General features: G+C 41.3%; 2 protein-coding genes across 2 annotated transcripts in view; both read right to left on the reverse strand.

Moving 5' to 3' along the window:
- Positions 1–7,050: 7,050 nt before the first annotated feature.
- LOC118410875 (organic cation transporter protein-like) overlaps positions 7,051–22,136 on the reverse strand; it is a gene marked incomplete in the record, with an annotated part of 63,583 nt that continues 48,497 nt past the window's right edge. Inside the window, 4 exon segments of the mRNA XM_035812750.1 lie at positions 7,051–7,411; positions 8,390–8,498; positions 9,293–9,372; positions 9,703–9,837. Of these exon segments, the coding sequence (XP_035668643.1) occupies positions 7,174–7,411; positions 8,390–8,498; positions 9,293–9,372; positions 9,703–9,837 (562 nt within the window).
- On the reverse strand, positions 17,609–20,382 carry LOC118410885. Its single transcript, XM_035812768.1, has 4 exons — positions 19,876–20,382; positions 19,112–19,214; positions 18,345–18,698; positions 17,609–18,134 (listed from the first exon to the last, which is right to left on the reverse strand). The coding sequence occupies exons 1-4, from the start codon at positions 20,031–20,033 to the stop codon at positions 17,946–17,948; spliced, it is 804 nt and encodes a 267-aa protein (XP_035668661.1). The 5' UTR covers positions 20,034–20,382; the 3' UTR covers positions 17,609–17,945.

Consider the following 22,136-nt stretch of genomic DNA (forward strand, 5'->3'; position numbering starts at 1 on the left):
GAAAATCCACCTCAACGTATGTTCCTAAATGTTCTCCTGATGATAGACCTCTATCTTATGTTTCATCTACTGGTCATAAGCTGTTGATCGGGTCAGAAATACCATTCGTATGATACAGTATAACAGAAACAGACACGGCTTGACTGGCACACTGGTTTCTATAACTGTATGCATAGAGATAGTATGCAGACTCTGAATTGTATCATAGGCATTAAGTACATTAACGTTGACAGGGAAATAAAGTGCAGGGAACTGCTTTGAGTGTCATATCTGCTGGTTTTCGGTACGCCAAAAAATTAATTTTATGAGCACATGATCTAAAAAGCTCGGACTGTGCATTGATGGTCTCTACCAGACTACATACGAGGGGCATTCAATAAGTAATGCCCCTGACCCATTTCCCATAGCAGGATATTAATGAAACTTGGCACAGTTATTAGTCTTTCTCTTCATAGGAAACACCCAGAGTTTTGCATTTCTCCCATCATTTGATGTAGCTCTGGACACCGTTCTTGTAGGACATCCCAGGTTGGTCCTCCGACAGATGCCTCATCAATGGCAGAAGAGGGACGACCAGGTCTGGGAGCTGTTTCCACAGACTTCCGACCTTGTTTGAATTCAGGATGCCAGCGTTTTACAAGGTCATATGATGGGGCATCATCACCATAAGTTTTTTTCATTTCATCAAAAGTCCCCTTTGGTGTGCGTCCTTTCAAATACAAAAACCGGATCACTGTGCGACACTCAACATGCTCCATTTCACACCTGGTCCATTTCACACCTGACTCAGTTCAAACACCAGTAAATCAGTAACCACTGGAAGTGGGTCAGGGGCATTACTTATTGAATGCCCCTCGTATATAGGTCGCTGAGAAAACCGTTTAAATGGAACAAATAGAGGAGTAAGCCGCTGTTCCCTAGCCGGCTGTACTTCTCTGGCCGGCTTACTCCTCTATTTGTTCCTTTTGTTCGGTTTTCCCAGCGACGTATGGAGTCTGGTAGAGACTAGTGGGTTGAGATAAAAACAAGAGGCAAAACTAACTTGTTTGAGGTCTACTCAAGCATTTGTCGGCCGGTGCCAATAGTTCTTTGTCGTCTTTTCCTAGATGCAAGAAGAGAATATAAAGCAGAACACACCTACCAAAGTCTTGTTGTGCCGTGGCCTGTACGGACGCGCTGTGCGGAGAGCCTTGTGGCACGTTGTCACTCGTTGAAGAAGGCGTCGCTCTTGTGGACCCTGCTTCCGAGGCCTCTCTGTCATGTAGCACCAGTTACCCTTACTCAGCTTGACAGCGCTCGAAAGTGGACGAAACCATTTCCAGAAAGAGGTGTGCACTTACAGTTACAGTTACAAATGAGGTCGGAATAAAGTAGAGGACAGAATATATTTTGTTGTTTTTGAACATTTGTTGTTATATCATAAGTTGTCAACTTGCACAGTATTCATTTTAATACCTAAGGGCAAACGTAAAAAAAGCCCCCAGCTAATTTTTTCCCCAATCTCGTCTCACATCGCTGGAATGGAATGGCCGAAAGTACGGGTGGGCATTCACTGATGACGACATGTACGTGATAAGTATATGCTGAATCGGTTCACTTTTGATAGGTATGGCTATATGCGAAATGGGGAGCGAAGTCCGTGCGCGTGTCAAATGAAAGAAAAATGTTATTGTCTTGAAGAATACTTAAACAAGAAGTATATTTCAACAGATTTCTTATCATAAACGTTACATGCCAACTGACATTTGATATAGAATGTTACATGTAGGAGAAAGACTCTTACATTGATAGTTTCACACAAGAAAAGATCAGCTGATTGGTGGTATGACTAGAGTAAATGAAGATTCGCCAAAACCAGTAATATTCATGACAAGCAACTAGATATGATTTTGGAAACGGTCAGACGTTTCAGATACCATCCGTTATCTTTCGTCAGTGTCTTTTTGGCGTATCTTTATACCTGGATGTCTAACCTTCATCGACGTAAATGAAGTTATATTTTATTATTTTGTTGTGATCTCCACGGGCATAAAGGTAAAACATATTCAAGGTTTGGATTGTTTTGGAACTGATGCAGTACCGAGTTTCTATCAGTAGGGTATCACGTGACATATACGTTATTTGTAATGTTGGTCGCCATGTTGGTTGGTTAAACCGGGAATTTACCAGGTAAATTTAAATTCGCATGAAAGTATATGTACTTATAGTCACCTGCATGATTATGGCCCTGTACACATCAATGGTATAGTTACTTGGTAGTTTAAAGCAATGGGGTCCAAAATTGACCTTGACCTTTGATCTTGACCTACCCACATACCAAATGTCAACACACTCCATCCAGAGGTTCCAAAGTTATACTTACTTTACTTTGGCCCTTCGCCCCGGTCGGAGCATAGGCCACCGATGATAGTCCTCCACTGCACCCGCCTCTGGGCCTTCTTCCTCAGGTCCTGCCAGCTGTTGCTGATACTCTTCATCTCCTCCTCCGTATCCCTTCTCCAACTGTTCTTGGGCCTTCCGTTTGCCCTGTGGGATCCATGTCAGAGCCTGGTGTGTGATGCTGGATGGTGGCTTCCTGACGGTGTCCTATCCAGGACCATTTTCTCTTGAGAATCTGACTGACCACTGGTTTTTGTCCTGCTCTATCCCACAGCTCCAGGTTGCTGACTACAAAAATCCGAAAAACCCAAAATAACTCATTTTTAAAGTGATCTATAAAGAAAGTGTTGATTGGACCCTGTGCTCATATGTCCAATGCACCTATGTACCAAATTTCAGGTCATTTGGTTTCTATACAAGGGCATAGGAGCAAAAAATATACATTTTTAGTCAAAAATGGCCCAAACCCCTAAAATAACTAATTTTTTAAGCGATCTATGAAGAAAGTGTTGATGGTTTTCTGTGCTCATATGTTTAATGCACCTCTGTACCAAATTTCAGGTCATTAGCTTGTAATACCAGGGCACAGGAGCCCAAAATATACATATTTTGTCTAAAAATGACCAAAAACCCTAAATATCATAAATTCTAAGGCCTCTATCAAGAAAGTGAAAAAAATTGCCTGGGGGTATTTGCCAACTCTATGCCCATACCAAATTTCAGCTCATTTGGCCCCAAAATGAAAAAGTTGAATCCAATAGAAGATTTGACAGGAGGAGAAGAAGAAGAGACAAAGGAAAAGCAATATATTGCAATCCCATACTGTAGTATGGATTGCAATATAATAATATTGCAATCCCATACTATGTATGGATTGCAATATAATTAGACAAATGGCAAGAGGATTGGCAGATGAAACTACATCCTGACAAATGTCATGTCATGAGGTTCACACATAAACGTAAACCAAAATTATATGATTATAGATTAGGAAACCACAATCCGACGGAAACCAGAAATCACAAATACTTGGGTGTTACCCTAAACAACCAACTATCATGGTTCAACCACATAAATAACATTACATGCAAAGCAAACAAGACCCTTGGTTTCGTTAAGGGCAACTTATATGACTGCCCCAAAAAGGTCAAACAAAAAGCCTACAGTAGCCTGGTTAGACCCCATCTTGAATATGCTTGTGCAGCTTGGGATCCCCATCATAAAGACCACATTTCCAAGGTCCAAAAAAAGAGCGGCTAGATTTGCTTCAAATGTCCCTAACTGTCCAAATTCTCAGTCAAGCGCCACTAAACTAGTCTCGGACCTGGGTTGGGATACACTCAAAAATAGAAGAACAGCCAACAGACTTACCATTATCCAGAACTCTAGACATGACCTCCTAGCCCTTCCGGTCGATTATTACTTGCAGCTGAACCCTAGGCAATCTCGACACAATCATCCAAATTCATACAAACCCATTAAGACTAATAAAGACTGCCTCAAATATTCTTTTTCCCAAGAACAACTATCGATTGGAATACTTTACCATTCTCTACCACCCTTCAATCTAACCCCATCAAGTTTAAGGAAGAGGAACATCTGAGGAACAACCAATAAAACAACAGCACTACGCCCTGGATGGTTGGCCCCAACAATATAGGGGTGTTGCCCAGTACCATAACATGAACAAGAACAAGAATTGAATTTTACTTGAGTTTCCATATTTGGTCAATGTTCTTTGGCAATGTACATTGCATTACTTGGAGGCTGGGGTGTAGTACTCCCTTTGGCCACTAGATGGCACTAGTAGCCAAGCCCATGGCTCTTCATTTAAGAAATGACATAAATACATGCAGCACTTGTTCTTGTGGCAGATCTAGAGAATACCTTTGTAAACAGTACATAACCATTGCTTTTAGTTTTACATATCATTGGAAGATATTGCAATATTTGCTTTTTTTCATTATTATGCAAACCATACATGGATTGAAATGTATAATTGTCTTTTCTTTAAATGTTTTCTCCAAGCTTTGGTACCAGATTCTGAACTGTCGACAGGAATCATGAGCTAAAAGTATGAATTTTTATGGTTCGATGTTCAATAACATCAAAGAAGTGTACATTTATGCAAATGTCAATGTTCGATGAATAATACTATCACTAGTATGGTTGAATGGAATGGTTTCATCAGTGATATATAAGCAGTTTGAAAGATTGCACAGCAGTGTTCCTCCTCTATAGATCATTCCCAATACATGGACATGTTATTGTCTTTAAAGATTTTCAAGAACTTAAAAAGATATGTGTATAAGATCTATTTCAAAATGATAATACATCACAGTAACTTTGACATGCTTGCTATAAGTTTAAATGGCTCGATATTGAATATAGACAATGAGATGTCTATTGTTTTTTTCTCTGAATATATTTTCAGCATCTTACTTAAGTAGAAATGAGATGAGATGAGATCTTTATTTGGTTTTCACAGTTAATACAGCAAAAAACTGAAATTTTAAACCAAATTACATACCTCCTATTTAAAGTACATGCAACAGCTCCGAGGAGATTACAATGACCAGATAACCGCAAAGCAGATTCGCCATCTAGCTGCCAACAGAAGGTCTTGGAAGGAACTTACAGTCGCCTGTGCTGAAGGCCAACCGATGATGATGAGTGGACGTACGTCTTCAATCACGTTACTCAAAACAACTGTGCTATACCTTCTACCGCAACTCGAGCCGTAAACATGGTCCATTACTCATTCACCTCACATGTAACGCCATCGTCTAACGTTTAATTTTCTGGGCCATAGGTCATTTGAAGGTCCCCGGTTGAATTTAGTTACAACAAGAGGGACCGCACTTGTAGTGTCGACCATAAACCGTGAGCTGCACGGACGACTGAGCCTACCAAAGAAACTGCCAAACACACACACACATACTGCCAAACACACGCACGCACACAATAAAACAACAAGAGCAACTTATCAAGCAAGTGACGTTATATTATTTGTTCCAAACTTTTGTCACGTAATGGTACAAGTTGTTCTACCCAGATGTTCTTGAGTTATGCTGACCACAAATATCCGGAAACGCAAACACACACACAGACACACACACAGACACACACACAGACACACCCAAAAGTATATCTCCATTTTTCATGGAGATAAAAATATACAGACTGAGACAAAAAGAAACAAGTGACCGTAGGTAACAAACTTTGTGACGTAATCATGGTCTGTCAGTTGTGTTGTTTTCAGTGATGTGTGACATTGTGTTTATTATTCATCAACAACCATACTGTTACATTCCTCTGATAAACCAACAACCTTGGCCCGCGGCATCAGATGTTGCCATAAATTTACCATAAATTTTATACAATTGTGATACTCAAAGTAGAACAAAATGTGTCAGAAATAACAGAAATATCATTAATAATATATATATAAATAATAATAATAACGATAATAATAACTAGTTGTTGGGTTCTAATGGTTGAATCAGGAGGGAACTGGGGTCAAAGGTGAGGCTACGTTTCTTTCATAGAGCGAGCTTTTCTCGGAGAATGAGCCGAACAACCCCGTTTTCTTTGAAAGGTTATAAACTAGACCCAAGTGACTTTCTTGTGGAGAACTGAGCAGAATTTTTAAGATTGAAATATGGGTAAGTACTTTTTTCATACCTTCATTCCGTTATTTTAACATGCTTTCCAATGAGCAGCTCTAACACCGATGTGTGCCCTATACACAGCGACAGCTGTGAATAGCTGACAACACGACGTGCACAAAACACGCAAATCAGGCAACATCTGCTTGACAGTATCCAATTACCACAAGGCCTAGACAACGCAGACTTGTACCAATACACCGAAAGACGTACATTTTGTAGGGGTGATTTCTGACATTATTTCATCGATTATAACAACAGCTACGGCCAAATGAAAGGTACGTGCATCATTTCACAACGGTGTACAGGCGACCTGCCAAACCACATACGAATGCGGCAAACGGAACATAGAGATATAGGTGCGAACGCTGACCGAAAAAACAATTCACAATAATTTGTCGACGGAGGTTACCCTCCAGTCACAAAGTAATAAAGTAAAATGGAATTCCAAATCAACAAATCATTTCGTGAATACATGGAACTATCAGACTACAACTACATACATGGAGATACATGGAAATGTTAGACTACAACTGCCAGGTGAAACGTAAAGGTTCGAGACTTATACTGTTTTGCCATTTTATCGGCGCCATTTTCTCTTCGGAAGGGGACCACATTCATAGCACACAAACTGCGTCATGCTACACGAATATTACGTTCAGCACTGGAACGTTCCAGTGCTTTATAAACGTCAGCACTGGAAGTCCAGAGCTGAAGTTTTTACAGCACTGGTCTTCCAGTGCTGAAAAGTTCCCGAGCACTGGTAAATCCAGTGCGGAACCCGTTACTTTTGTATATCAGCACTCGCTTCCGGTGCTGACGGCGGTTTCAGCACTGGGTAACCAGTACTGAAGGACTTTTGAACTAGCTCGCCACCTCTCCACCGCAAGTTCAGCACTGGTACCCGAGTGCTGACGGCAGTTAAGCACTGGAAAACCAGCGCTCGGAGAAGTTCAGCACTGGAAATCCAGTGCTCGCATTGGGTTCAGCACTGGAAAACCAGTGCTGAGGCCGATTCGACCCATCGATTCAGCACTGGAACACCAGTGCGGAACCCGTTACTTTTGTATACTTGCGGGCCAAAGACAATTATCACAAATCCTGTCTTAGCCCAACTTTGCTCAGATCATTCCTCGTTTACGATACCGTCTTCCTTCCCGAAATTCTCGCCGTCCTCGATGGTAGCCGGAAGTGCCTTCCCCTTGGTTTCCGGTAGGAGCAGCGCCAGCAGTCCGGCGGCGACCGAAGTTCCCCCGAAGATGACGTAAGGCATCGGCGTCCAATAGACGCCCAGCAGGTTGATAAATGGCGCGACCATACCGCCGACACGAGCGCTCATGGAGGACATACCGATCCCGATTTGCCTGTGTTCATAATAACATAAAGGCTTTATTGCAAATTCATGCCCATGTGGTTAATTGCAAGTGAACAAAATCAAATACATGAAGTGATTGAAAACAGGTAAATAATCTAAATTCTAACATACAAAGATTAAGTGAATGTGTGTACATATAGAATATCGAATACGATTCTAAAACTACATTAATATTGCGGGGTTTGACTTCTTCTTTGAAAACAGTTGAAAATGAAATGTCCCACATTTTCTATTATAGATTGATTCGTTGATCTTAGCAGGAAGTGTGTCTTTTGTGTGTTTTTTTAACAGTGAAAAGTTTGGTTTGATTTCGGGCACTCATAATGACACAACAACAACTACAACTGATTATCGTTTTTCATTCACAATTGAGACGATGTGGCACTGCACTCAAAGTTGATAACAACAGCGGACAAAAACATTTTAACAAAGGACAGACAGAAGGTAAAGGTGATCCCATAGCCCTTTTGAGGCCGTAAAGGCAGTGGGTTGTTATCCACTGCAGTGTCTAGGGCACGATATCGGGAGGCGGAGCCCTTTTCTCTCCTCCCACGGCATTTGATCACCCCAGCCGAAGTTAGGCACACACATTGGTGGGATAAGACAAGTGAAGTGCTTTTTACGAGGGCACAATATCGACATGACAGGATGTCAGCTCCGAACCTCTACTTTATACAGGAAATGCCAGAAAATAAGTTGGCAATCACGCTATGGAACAACAAAGCTGCAAAGTATGCCATCTACAACAGGGCGCAACAACCTTTTTTCTCAGTCGGGACGGGGGGTGACATTGATATCTAACAAACTTTGACCCATTGCTAACGTCACATATACATCCAGTCACGTGTCCAGAGCAATTGGACAAAGGTAAAGAGGACTGGGTGATTCAGTTGAAAGTTATTGTGAGGCCATTTTTATTTATCTGTTAAAGAACAAATTAATATTTACATGATATATGATAGCATACCTGACAACAGTAGGGAAGATCTCCGCCGAGAAGACGTACACAACAGCGAAAGAAGCGGTGATGCAGAACTTGCCGGTCATGGCCAGGGTTGTGGTCATCCAGCCGAGGTCTGTGAAATACATGCATTCATGAGATAAGGATTGACATGTCCATTGAAAGCACACTTTAGAAGGGAATCGATAGAGGGCGCTTCTTTGTGGGAACAGCAGAAAGATTTTAATCCAATTGAAGACATGTGTTACATCATTTAGAAATGTTTGGGAAAGAGTATTCACTTCCATATTTCTCGGTCCCTCCAGACCGCTTCTCATCACAGTTTGCGAAAGTGTTCTCAAGATTGGCGGCCAGGTATGTTTGCCAGAGGATAGGCTATGTAAGACCTTGTATCGTTGTCGTACGAGGTATTCTGTTATGACTATCTTTTGCTACAAAATCGTTCTTTCTTGTTGGACCGGTCCAGCAAAAAACGGACCTGAAAAAAATTTAGTGGACCGGATGTTGGAACAATTTGAAAATCAACATATTATATCGGCAGACGTTGACGTGTTCTGGGCTTGCAGGTCCAAGAAAAGAGCAAGAGTGAAGTAGAGGAGAGTTGATAGTTGTATTGTTATAAACATTCTACGGTCAAACAAAGTGGTCTGAAACAAAGGCAGTTACATGAAGGTGGAATTTTGAAACGCCAATGGACGTCGGATACTCTACCAAACAGAATCCTTTATAGCAAAATGGACCATTGTTTTGAGTATTGCCCATTTATAAGTTTTTACAGTTAATTAGGTCCACGTTCAGCTCCGGATCTGGACCTGATTCTCTGGACCTGAACCGCACCTGTACCTGAATTTTCTGTTCCGGTGCCCACCCAGTAATGGGGGTGCTGTGTGAGTTGGAGGACGTACTTACGTTTGGGAATGAAGAAGGCCACGATACAGGCGACGCCTCCAAACAGAAGCATCAAGCATAAGGGCCAGCGTCTTCCGAACCTGCAACGGACAGAAGCAATTGGATAGAAACAAGGATAAAGCTGAGTTGCCACGTTAACCGTTCACCGATTCTTTCTTCTCCAGGTTGACAATATTCAAGTACAATTCAATGTCTACAACTTGACAAAAACGACATTTACTTCCGGACATCCATCACTTTTCTTAAGCGTCACAAGATATTGCTAACTTTCACTCTTCTTCCGCGTAACCAGCCTTCTAGGGATGCTGAAGAAGAATGATTGCTGTCGCTGGAAACGCCCGGAAGTAAATCTCCGTTCTTTTATCCAGTTGTAGAGATTGAATTTACTTGCAAACACCGTTACATCATACCTATTCAGGATGAAGATGGATAGTATGTATGCTGGAATTTCGACGAAACCGGAAATGGCGAAGTTCAGGTACATGTTCCCGCTCAGGGCGGCCGTGTTGAGGGATATCCCATAATACACCAGGGTGTTGACGATCCTGCATTGAAGGTGAAAGGTCACAATAAGACGCATGCGCGGTGGGTGGATTTTCATCTACGCACAGTTTTTTAAGAATTATATTTGCTTTTGGACAGATGAGGACAATGTGGCACTGCACTCAAGTTAGTAGCTTATATCAACAGTGCTACATACACAGTAGAGACGGAAGGTAAAGGTATTTTTTTCTTTCTTTTACCTTCCCGACCGAAGTCAGGTACCAATTTTTACACCTGGGTGAAGTGGGGAAGGTCGTGTAGCCTTTGCCAAGGGCACAACGTCGGGGCACGGCGGCTATCGAACTCGTGACCTGTAGATTCCGAGCCCAACGCTCTACCAGTTACGCCACACAAGACGCCAGGGGAGCAGAGTTTTTTTTTTAAGCACAGTTAAACAGGAAAAAAAAACCTTTACAACAAGACATTAAGCCCAAAAACCCACAAGACAAATTGCAACAGGTTGGTAGAAATAACAGCATTTGGGAAACAATATAGGCACGCAACTGATGTCAAATATTTTTCATGTATACTGATTATCCTCAGAAAATCTACATGTGAGAAATGGTATGTTTAAGCCAAAGATTACCGATAGATAAATCATATGTGCATGTAGCATATTGATGTGATTTGGTAGTGAAACGTCTCCCCAGTACTCATGATTAACAAAACAATTATAAGCAACTATCATTTGTTTCACTGACCAGTTGAAGAAGATGTTGACAGTCCACTTCCGAAGATTCGGGGTCCTGAACAGGTCAACAAATGTGTAGAGCTTCTCTTTCTTCTTAGCCTTTTCATCCGTCTTAGAGACAAAGGACACACAAGTAAAGATGAGAAGCACCACCAAAAAAAAAAAAAAATGGTAACAAGTCTTTCCACACTTTTCGTTTTTGTTTTTCTTACTGTTTCCCTTAACACTGCGTCCGTCCATTCTCTGATATCATCCTACCAACTTTTACATTGACTAATTTTTTTGTCTTACTTCCTCTCTGGACGGTTGTTCATTGCTAGTTTTTGCTAGTGCTGATGACTGCTAAGAAAAGCTATCATTTCTGTATCTGTATCGATATAGCCGGTATAACCGCCGTTCGGCGTACCATAACATCTTCGCAGGCACGCACGGCGCAGCGGCAGCTGGTTATATTACACCGAACGACCCGTCACACCTAACTTTTGCACATCTATCTGCAAGCGTTCTTTAAAGCTACCCAGAGAAGATGCCCCTACTGTACTTGGTGATAACAAATTCCACTCTAATTGCAATTGTTCATGCCAATATGATATGTGAGCAAGCGGAATATTTTAATTGCTTCCGATCATGACGAGAAATAATGTAAAAGCAGACATTTTCGAGTATTTTGGTCAGCGAGGTCCTCTCCACCACCCGAAGCCGCAGTGCAGTTTGGGAAGGGTGGTGAAATTCCCCACAATTCCGCCTGGGGGCGCAATTCTACCACAATTACTTGCAAAAAAGAGACATTATGAGAAACCAATAAAGTTCAGTTACCTGATGAAGCGGGATAGTGTTGTGGAATACCTCATCAGGTATAGTGACTTTCGTAATCTCTGCGGCCTTCCGAACGACGGCTGCCGCCTCTTTGTGGCGATTCCGGGAGATCAGCCATCGCGGGGACTCGGGCATCAGCCTGGGGCGTCACCAAAAATGTATGTAAATGCATTAAAATAACATTAACATTGGGCCACAGCAAGGTAGCCTGACTAAAATCGCGCTCCTAGCGGCCGGCCCTATAGTATTGCCACCGCCCTAGGGTGGTCATTAACCCCAGCCAGCGAGAGATTGTGTGAACACAGGCTAACAGTAAGGGAGGTGGGGTGAGGGGGCAGAAGATCCACGCAAGTCTCGACCTAGTTCTCACAACTCTCGCGAGAACTCCGTGAACAAGATGAACTGATAGCCATCGAAAATTTGGAAGTACGCGTGTTTACCATTAAAAGTAGTCACTGCCTGATAAAAATTCTGTTAACAGGCCACAGCAATGATATTTTATGGATGACAACCTTTGCAGACTCCATATTTAATGCGACAGGGGGAAAACAAGATGGGTATAAAAGTAGAAACAACATGAAATCTATATTTTCAAAGTAGACATCACAAACGTACTACCTAGATTTGAAGCGACAAAACATCGTATCACAGCCAACATGTCTTTTATTTCTGCATTCAAGAAGTTAGGTGCATAAAATGACACTAGTTCGGTAAACTGGCATAACGTACCAGGTTAACAACTGCTAAAAAGTGTGGCAATTAAAAATATTGCCATGGCGACGGTTTTATTGTTTATAAGTATTAATGATTGTTGTTGTACGTGTGTTGTATTTGTGTTCTATCCTTTCGCCTGGCTGTATGTATGAAAATGATCATCTCCTCTACCTGAATAACAATGTGTTAAAAGTATGAAAGTCTTAGCCAAGAAATCTATTGTAGCATGCATTCTCTCAAACATTATGTAAATGAGACCCTGATTTGCCCTTCTTACGTCTGCATGTTCAACTTAACGTACATGTTGCTGCCAAATGTCGGAATAATGGAATTTCGTCATGTAACACTATAATAACAATTTCTCATTAATTATGCAAATTAGGTAACAATTTGCATGATTGATGTATATCTGTATTTATCTCCTTTCTAGTTACATATGTCATGTTAACGTGTCCTAGTAGTAATGAAATACTGTGGCTTAATAAACTGTGCTCGTTAATTATGCAAATTAGCTCGGGGTCTGCATTAATATCCCTTATTTATGGAAGGCATCTCCGAAGTTATCTACATATCAAAAATCACGATGATCAGTCAACCCCTTCCCGAGTTATTCCCTTCCAAAAGTATGGTGCAATTGCGCACGCGCGGACGAATTGCTGTAGAATTTCGGGAATTTTAGCCAATTGGATATATACTTAACAGTAAGCATAATATTTCTGTCTTTTTGAAGTACATATGGCATATTTTTGAGCATTTTAACAGGAAATGCAGTGTATTTATAAACTGTCCTCATTAATTATGCAAATTAGCCCCATATTTGCATGATCAGCATTTACATTTATGTTATTGTGTTAGGCATCTCTGAATCTATCTATATTCTAAATATTATGATGATCCGTCAACCCATTCCCAAGTTATTCCCCTCTAAAGGGATGATGCAACTACGCAGGCGTGGAAAAATTCCTGACATGCTTGCGGGATTTTGGGAATTCTTGTCAAACGGTCGCACACTATACTATTAGGCTAGCCCCTGAGGCGTCGCCAAAAACTTACGACTACCACATTGAAGCCACTTTTACTATAACATGTACAACCACGGTGATGGCTATATGTTCCTCATTAGTTCTTCAGTAGTGTCACTCAATGTTGTAGAAACAAAACCAGAGACCAAGATCGAGAGGAAGATGAAGGAAGAAGAAGAACGAAGCTAAAACTTACCACCAGAATGAAATGAAGAAGAGGAAAGGCATGGTGATGGCGATCTGTAGCCACATCCAGGTCCGGACGAAGTAGGCGATCCCGGGCAGAAGCACGTAGGCCAGGGCGTAGGGGATCCAGATCACCATTCCCACCATGCTTCGCTTGTCGGCGGAAACTAGCTCTTGTGCTTGAGACGGGGGGAGTGTCAGGTTATCATTTCCATGAAAAATTGAAATTTGCATATGTAATGAGGAAAATTTATATTTACAGTGTTTTCCATTATAGGACTCAAATACACGTACCATAAGACTAGCAGATACATAACCAAGCATAAATCATGCAGATATGAAAGTCATTTGCATAATCAGAATATTTCATGAAGGTATGAGGTCTTCGAAGTCTTGTTTCTGATTCGCTTTTCAAAGTTCATCTTTGACGGGTTTTGACTTCATAAAAATCTTAGACGCTAATTCCTTACGCAGTTTTTGTTTAAGTTTTTTTTTTCTTTTTAGGAGACTGTAAACTTGTGTTTCCCATGCCGGGAATATTTTTTTTAATTTTAATGGAAGGTCAAACCTCGATGTAAGTAAGATGAACAGGAATGAGATCGTTGCTGAGTTGAGGAAGCGAGGGATGCGTACAACAGGTAACATCAGAGCACTGCGTTCTGATCTGATGTTTGCACTTCAGTCTTAGTTCATAAAGTAGGAGAAGGTAACTAACTTTACTAAGATTATTGCGTAATATGTTGGAGAATGATGTAAGACAATATAACTTTCACTGAATTCTGTGAGTAGGATCATTGTTAATATGTGATAAAGATAAAAGTAAGACATATTTAGGAGAATGGGGTGCAATTGTTGTGGTATTTAATCATATTACAGCTGGCAGTTTTTTTGTTTTGTTTTGTATGGCCACAACAGTGGCCAGCTTGTGTAGAGGAGGCAAGTGTGCCTCCACTGTTTTCTTTGTCGCTACAGGTAAAACCTCGGAATGAAGTCACATCAGACGTGAAAAGTGCACAGCACACCCTGCACCAAGATACCAATATGAAAGCACAGGGAGCATGTAGATTGAAGTTGGGTTTGTTTGTTACATGCCCAGTAACTTTTGTAACTTTTTAACTGCTGTGATCTTGAAAATAAGTTTGTACTGGAGATACATCCACAGTATCCACAAAATGGTAAAGTTAAAATTCAACCAAGAAAGTTCATCTGAACAGTTTTACTTGTAATGTCCAACATCTGAAAATTGTATTGATTTCTTTGTGTTATCTATCTTTTTGCTGATTGAACACTGAGTAATCCTGTGGGGTCTTGGGAAATTTTCCACTTCTTAACCCTCAGAAATGCTATTTCTCATATTTTGAGAGACAAATTTCTAATACTCTGACAGAGAACAAGTTACCAAACAGAAAGTTGAAAAATTGAAATGAACCAAATTCTAACACAAGTGATACACCAAATCTTGTTGTCTTTCGTGACACATCAGTGTTAGAAATTCAATACATGGTAGATTTACAGTTTACAAAAATACACTTTTAGTGTTCTCGCACTGTCTGGTGCACATGGCACAAAAATACTTGGACAAAAACATTCCTCTTTGGCAGAATCATTTTTGCACCTTGCCTTGCTGCAAGCGGCAAGGTGTGTTGAAGCCAGATGATTTGATGTTTCTTTTTCTTTTCAAACATCTATTTAATATATACAGTGCTTTAATCTCTCAGCTACATCATCAAAACCCGGCTTTGGGGATTTTTTTCTTTTTAACCATCCACTACATTGAGGCTATGCCATACATGTAAAATGCAAAATGGTGTATTTTCTTTTCTTTTTGAATAATTTTCTTACATCCAAACCTGGCCTGCTTCTGAAGCACTTGCCTTATTCTTTGTCATTTAGATATTTTTGTTACATCCGAACCATGGCAAGGTGCCAGCTTTTTTTAAAGCACTTTTTATCGTTAAGTAGTTTAAGTAAACCTTTTGTCAATTTTCACTAGTTACATCAGTAGGCAGTAGGTTGAAGACTGTGGCTAACACGTGTCTGCACCTTTATTGAAACTTGTAATATGAGGGTCAGTATTTCTAAACAGATTGTGTCACATACTATACTAGTAAGTAATGATTTTTACCTAAGTTAGATCATAGTAATTACTATGAAGGGAAAAAAGACAGGAAGGCTTCTCTAAAATTGTCAGTTCAAATTGGATACCAGTATATGACTGCTCAGCAACACTTTAGGTTTGAAAAGAAGATAATTTATACATCCACAATAGCACACAATTGTAATTTTACATTGTCAGTGACCTCTCCCCACAAATAGTGTAATTTTTGTTTTGAGCATACGTTGTTTTTGCAGAGAAAACAGATGTGTCGTGTGTGATGATACTGAAAAAGTCTCACTTTAGGATTGTATAATTTCTTACCAGTCTGTTGTAAAAAAAAACAAGCTCCATTTCCGACCGTTTCTTTATCAAGTAAGGAAAGTTGTCTGATACTTTAATTTTTTGCCTTTGACATTAACAGTCAAAGTGGCCTCTATAAGTTTATACAAATTAGTATTTCTGTAGTTATTGAGCTACTTTAGCGGTCACAGTACTTGGTTCATTGACTAACGTCATGGTAATGATATGTTTTGTGTTGAATAGCATGAGTTACTTAAAGGTATAGAGTGTAGCAGACAGTATCAGTAGATCCAAAAATAATTTCATTAGGTTGGTAAAATACTTGTACAGGATATAGGAGAATTCCTGTACACAACCAGGATAAACTTACTGTGCTTACGTTTCGACTGGAGCAACAAGCCATCACCACAGCTCCTGTCACCTGTAGCCTGACGTGATGGAAGCAGTGAAGAGAGGAGTCCAACAAGTGTGCACAGACCACCTCAACCAGACCGAGCCCACTGATAGCATCAAGGTTACGTATGAAGAGGAGTAGGAGGGTATACTACCTTTTCTCAACACCCTTCTAGTACGTAAGGGGGACGGACCAGTACCTCAACTTTCAGTCTCATCACCCTCTGCACCAGAACTTAGGAGTCATCCACACCTTACTGTACTACTGTAACACAGTCATCACCGAAGAACAGGATAAATAACTAGAGAGACAACATGTCAAAAGGGCCCTCACACACTGCGGCTACCCTCAATGGGCTTTAAACAAAGTGGAACGACAGAGGAAGAGACCAAAACAGAAAGAAAGGAGTAGCAAACAACAGGAAAAGTCCATGGTATGCTGACTATTCCATACATCAAGGGAGTTACTGAACTGCTGGTGTTCTGCAAACATGGGATAACCACTGCTGTCAAACCCAAAACTACACTCACTGCAAAAGCTGGCTATATATAGCAACGAGAAGCAGGACTCCAGTTAAAAGCTTGAAGGAAGGTGTCTGATAGACACCAAAACGTAAGCACATTAAGTTTATCTTGGTTGTGTACAAGAGTTCTCCAATATCCAGTATCAGTATTAAATGTGCACTTATCTGTCACCGTGGCATGTTTTGGCATAGTGCGACTAAGTTGTGGCTTTTGCCAAAAACATGTAACACTAATGTGGCAAATTTTCATACGTCACGTTGAAACCCTGTTATGTGGAATTGTCTGCTATAGCCATTTTACCTGAAATATGACTCAGTCTGATGTGTTAAATTGTACTCTGGTTCCAACAGTTATTGACCTACCCAGCACATGTGGCTCAATGCGATTGTACATATGGGATCTGATTGTATGATATATAGTTATAGTTAACAAGATTGAATGACAGTAGTTGGAGATTTATATACGTGTATTTAGTACATTAGTATTTACTGTGGTACAGTTTTGAGTGATAACCATCATCTGGTGAGACCCACTGTGGTTTAAGTGAAATGGGATCCAACTTTTGTACAAACTGTCACTAATTAGAAGAACAATTAAAAGAGCAGACCTACTCATGGCCAGTTTGCGTTGAAAGTGTACTGTACTTTGCTTGTGCTTAATCAGATTAAACGTCCTTGCTTGTGCATACTGCTCTTTACATACGAATTTGAAATTGTCCATGAATTGTTAACGTTATCTTTATTAATACATTATTTGTACTTAAGTTAATTTGGCTTGTTGTTTTTTTTCTTTAATTAGTGAGGCTTTAAGCTTAAGTGGCAGGGGAGGGCTTCGAATTGTAATTCACTAAGGGATAATGCAACTGTTACTCGGATTCTCCACCAGAGGGGGGTGATACAGTGGAATACAGTAAAAGAATAAAGTTTTCAAACTTGATGTTTTTGCCAAGTTTCCTTACCTATATTGATAGCACCTGAAATACTGATAAGTACTGGCTTTCAATATAACAATATAAAATACAATTAGGCTTTCAATATAACAATAAAGTTTATTGCAAAATTCTTGCCCGTGGGCTAATTGCAGGTAACATGAAAGATTTAAACAATGGAAAAACAATATAACAAGCATCTGCTCTAGTCTAAAACTAGTAAAAGCTAACTCTAGATCCTGGGTTGTTGGGTTCGAATCCTTTTTCGAAGAGAGATATAATGTTGGTGAATTTAATGCAGAGAGGCATCTATCGTGTACAAGTCAGGATTCGTTGTCACTAATTGTCTCCTTTACACACTGTAATACAGGATTGACGATAACATTTCGTTGGATATCATCAATTGTTTATCTGCCAATCCTATGTTTTGCTGTCTGTCACTCCGTAGGAGGCATGTCCTGTGCTGCCCGCAGCATAGTGTCCTCTGCGAGGCCATTGCGGTCGTACTTCTGTCTGAAGAACGTCACTGTTAGCCTCCCTCTGCTGCTGCTGTAGTGGAGCCGGAATGGTCGGGCTGTGGTCGCCACCACCACACTTTTCCCCCTGTAGTGGCTGATGACTCGGTCCTATGGACAGAAAAATTGCAATGTTGCAAACATTGTAAACAATTATTCTCAAGGTAGCATTTAATTCTACAGTCAGGGGAGACATTACAAATGTATCAACTTCAAGTACGCTTTAGATATTGGTATGAAGAGGGGAGGTGAAAAGAAAAAGGAATGCTATAATCAAGTTGCTATAATATAGTTTAATTGTATTATTATAGTAGTTCTCACCTCAGGTGTACGTTCCCGGTCAAAGTGCATTTTGACCAGGAACGTTCTTCCGTCACTGCGGGCCCCGCTGAAGATGCTCCGCAGCACCTCGAAGCTGTCCACGTTGATCTCAACAGTCCCGTACATGCCGCTCCGGGACGTGCTTGAGCCGGCCATGTCCACTTTCCCACCGTAGCGCTTGATCAGCAGCATGAGGGGGGAGAAGACGGTTGGCGGCACGTCCCGCTCGAAGGTAGCGATGCCCGTGCCGTTGTTCCGCCGTAACCGGGTCGCGACCTCCCCGCCAATTTTGGACAGGTAGAAGTCCACAAGCGGCCCGGCCACAAGCAGACTGTTGCCCACGGACTCCTCGATCTGTAGAAATATTACATGATTATTGATTATGTAAACAAGGTTTCAAGAATTACTTAGCTTGTTCAAGTTCTTGACGTCTTGGCGTTTATGTGCGCGCATGGACGGGGCTATTCCAATTAGGGGTAAATATGATGATCCAATTTCTATACTGCATCATAAGGATAGGCTTCAACCCACAACGTATCCATAATATTACCGGATACCATTCCAAGATTTTATATCTCAATCAAAGTACAGATAGAAATCGGAAACGCACGGTTTTGTACAACGAGTCATTGCACCCCCACCCCTTACAAGCAGTGCCAATTTGTGATCGGCGTGGGTACGCCGTGCCAGCTAACCGTGCCAGCAAGATTGCACAAACCTACTCGTATTAGTCTTAGTTTAAATGTAAAGTGAAACATTAAAGTCACCTTAGCGTCTAGCCTCTCCATCCCGTACTCCGGCTTGTAGGAGTCTGGGAGACTGTCCAGCCATTGCCTGTACACCGGCGTGAAGTACAGCTTGACAGCGGTACTCGCCGGAGGTATCAGGACAACTCGGCACCTGGGACGACTCGGCACCTAGCCAAGTGGGAAAACTTGGCACCAAGAATATGACATAAAATTGTGAAGGTTTGTGAGAAATGCAAGATGTTTAACTGCAAAACATTTCTCTCACTGCAATAACTTGTAAGTCATACAGTCGGCACAATTTTACGGACATTTTGAGGCTCTGAACGTCACTTCAAGGTACGTTAACTTTGAACGGCCGAGGCTCTGTCTATATCAGATCGGTCATCTCAACGCATTTTTAAAACCTACAAACAGTTGTAATTTATGACCAACAAAATATATTGAACTGCTTATTACATCTATTTTCATTTGTACTAACTTGCAAACACGGTGATATAGAAGAGAAGTAGAGTGACATCGTGAAAGAACGCCGATATAACAACTAAAAAATGGCGTCGCCGGCGCGGCCCGCAACATGTTTTGGGGATCTTGTATCCTAAAAATTTGTATCCAAAACGTTACCTCGTGGGGTGAGATTGATTTGTACATTCTTATGTCACTTCTTATGCTGCCGGAATGATAGGATTATCATTCTTCGAGTGCAAAATATAAAAGTTATGTGCCGAGTAAGTATGTTGCCGACTAGGGCCGAGTTGTCTCAGGTGCCGAGTCGTCTCGAAACCCTCGCCGGACGCCAGAACCGTCCGTCGTTCCGCGGGTCCCGGGACGCCTGTGGTCCCCTCGTTCGCGGGACCAAGGGGCAGCTCGGGCCGGGAATGCTGACGTTGTTGAGCCCGGCGGGCGCCGACTGGTTCTTCTTTCCGGACTTCGCTTTAGGCATTTTTATCACAAGCACAGCGGAATGGACACGAAAAAAATACGATGTTGTTTCGACAGCGGAAATTGAGAGAATGGCGAAAGCGCGGGCTATTCTCCCTGCCTGCCTGCTATTCTTAAAAGGCGCTAATAAGACAACAATGAGGGAGGGAGTCAAAAGCGCATATGAAAAGGGACGATCTGGCGGAAAATTAAAGTTCCCTCGCGGAAAGACAACATTTCTAAGGACCGCCCGTAATTGTCTTGGCCAATCAGAGACAGCAAACTGTGATGACTAAGCTGATTGACGGCTTGTTTTAATTAATATTCATGTCCCACAAGTGGGGATTTTTCAGGTGCTTTTAGACCATCGTGAATCGAACCCGGGCCTTAGCAGTTTCATCATATTTCAATAAGGAAAAGAAAATAATTTTTTGGACAGAATGGTGCAAGTTGTAAAACAGGCTTACTTACCCATGACATACAGAGCCAGAGTGCTGACGGTGTTGCTAGCTGATATGATGAACCGAATGGCCATGAAGAAGGTGTAGTTAGGGGAGAAAGCACACGCTATCCCGGACACATAGTCAACAACGAGGGATGCGAGCAGCACTGGTCTGCGGCCCCATCTGGGACAGAACAAAATCAGTAACGTATAACTATTATATATATGGTTGTATCTCTAAATTACAATATCTATTTATAGTTACCTCCATGAAAAATGGAGGTATAGTTTTTGGTGTGTCTTTGTGTCTCTATATGTTTCTGTCTGTTTGTCTGTTTGTGTTTCCGGATATTTGGGGTCAGCATAACTTTAGAAACTCTGGATTGGATCGTAATTACATTTGGTATGTGTGTAGGTGATGATGGATTCTCCTGTCGGCCTGTGCTGACCCCTAATTTGAAATGCTCAGTCCTAAATGACGTCATGAAAAAGCAAGATGGCGGCAGATTTGACCGGTGGAATATATTGCGCTGGTCAGAAAGTTTAAAAATTAGACTTTTGGACACTTGAGATAGCGGGCTGCTGTGTGGGTCGAGTTCTTATGACCTGGAATGTTCACGGATGAGATTATGACACCCTGAACTTGCTAATTTTTACATTATCGCCAATACAGATTTCCATTAGTGTTAACTGCTCTTGACGTACTCCCTCCCTGCTTTTGCCAGTCGTTCCCCACGTTTTCCAAAATACGTGGCGGACGTGGCCTCCCAAAAAACTGCGGACAAATCGCACGTACGGCGGGTTGTGCCCTTAAGCTAAGGGCACAACCCGCCGTACGTAGAAATACGTGCTACCGCTCCAGCCATGATACCGGCAAACCAGAGAGACTTGGCCAGGTTCACCTTCCAACTGTTGTCGCAGACAAGGTTCCACTGGAAAGAGAGAAAGGTAGTCTTATGGCTGCAGCTGGGCATTTGACGTCGTATAAAGGTCATATGACTTTGCACTGAATGGCGCCCGCTCCAGTTATTTGTTCGTTGGTTAGTTATATTTCAGCCATGCCATATATGTTATACAGGTATGGTGAAATATATTGTATTCGTAATGGATAATAAAATGGATATATTTAAGGATCATTTTGCAATAGCCAGAGGGGTGCACGTGCACATTGCACATGCATGCCTGGACATATTCATATAACTTAATCAAGTAGGGAACCAATAACTTAGCTTGAATCAATATCCAGAGGGAAGTTTGACAGCCAATCAGCAAGCCTGGTGTTATCTGGAAGAGTCCATTCTTGTACGGAGGGGTACATAGCATTTTTAAAAATTCATCTTTGGACTGATGATTATGTAAAGTCTTTCGGTGGGAGTATTTTTGGACTGGTCAACTTTACAATTTTACATGGGGTGTGCTGGAAGAGTCAATTCTTACACAGGGCGCATTTTTTAAAATCCAATTTTAGACTTTGGTAATTATGTCAAAGTCCTATTTTAGCGAATTTATTTTTGGACTGCACTTTACATAGGGGTATCAGAGGAAGAGTCCATTATTGCATGGAGGGGAGGGTGTCACATTCAGTTTTGGACGGTTAATGATTCAAAATTTCATTTTTTAGCGGAAGTGTTTTTAAACTGGTCTATTTTACCTTTTCATGCACGGGGGACCTCTTTTTGCTAA

Source organism: Branchiostoma floridae, chromosome 3 (genome assembly GCF_000003815.2).
Source record: "Branchiostoma floridae strain S238N-H82 chromosome 3, Bfl_VNyyK, whole genome shotgun sequence".
Lineage (NCBI taxonomy): Eukaryota > Metazoa > Chordata > Leptocardii > Amphioxiformes > Branchiostomatidae > Branchiostoma > Branchiostoma floridae.

Coding starts and splice junctions, on each gene's coding strand:
- LOC118410885 (XM_035812768.1), bottom strand. CDS start 20,033: ATGCCTAAAGCGAAGTCCGGAAAGAAGAACCAGTCGGCGCCCGCCGGG. Junction 19,215..19,875: donor CGGTTCTGGCGTCCGGCGAG/GGTTTCGAGACG, acceptor ACCTCCGGCGAG/TACCGCTGTCAAGCTGTACT. Junction 18,699..19,111: donor TGGAGAGGCTAGACGCTAAG/GTGACTTTAATG, acceptor ATATTTCTACAG/ATCGAGGAGTCCGTGGGCAA.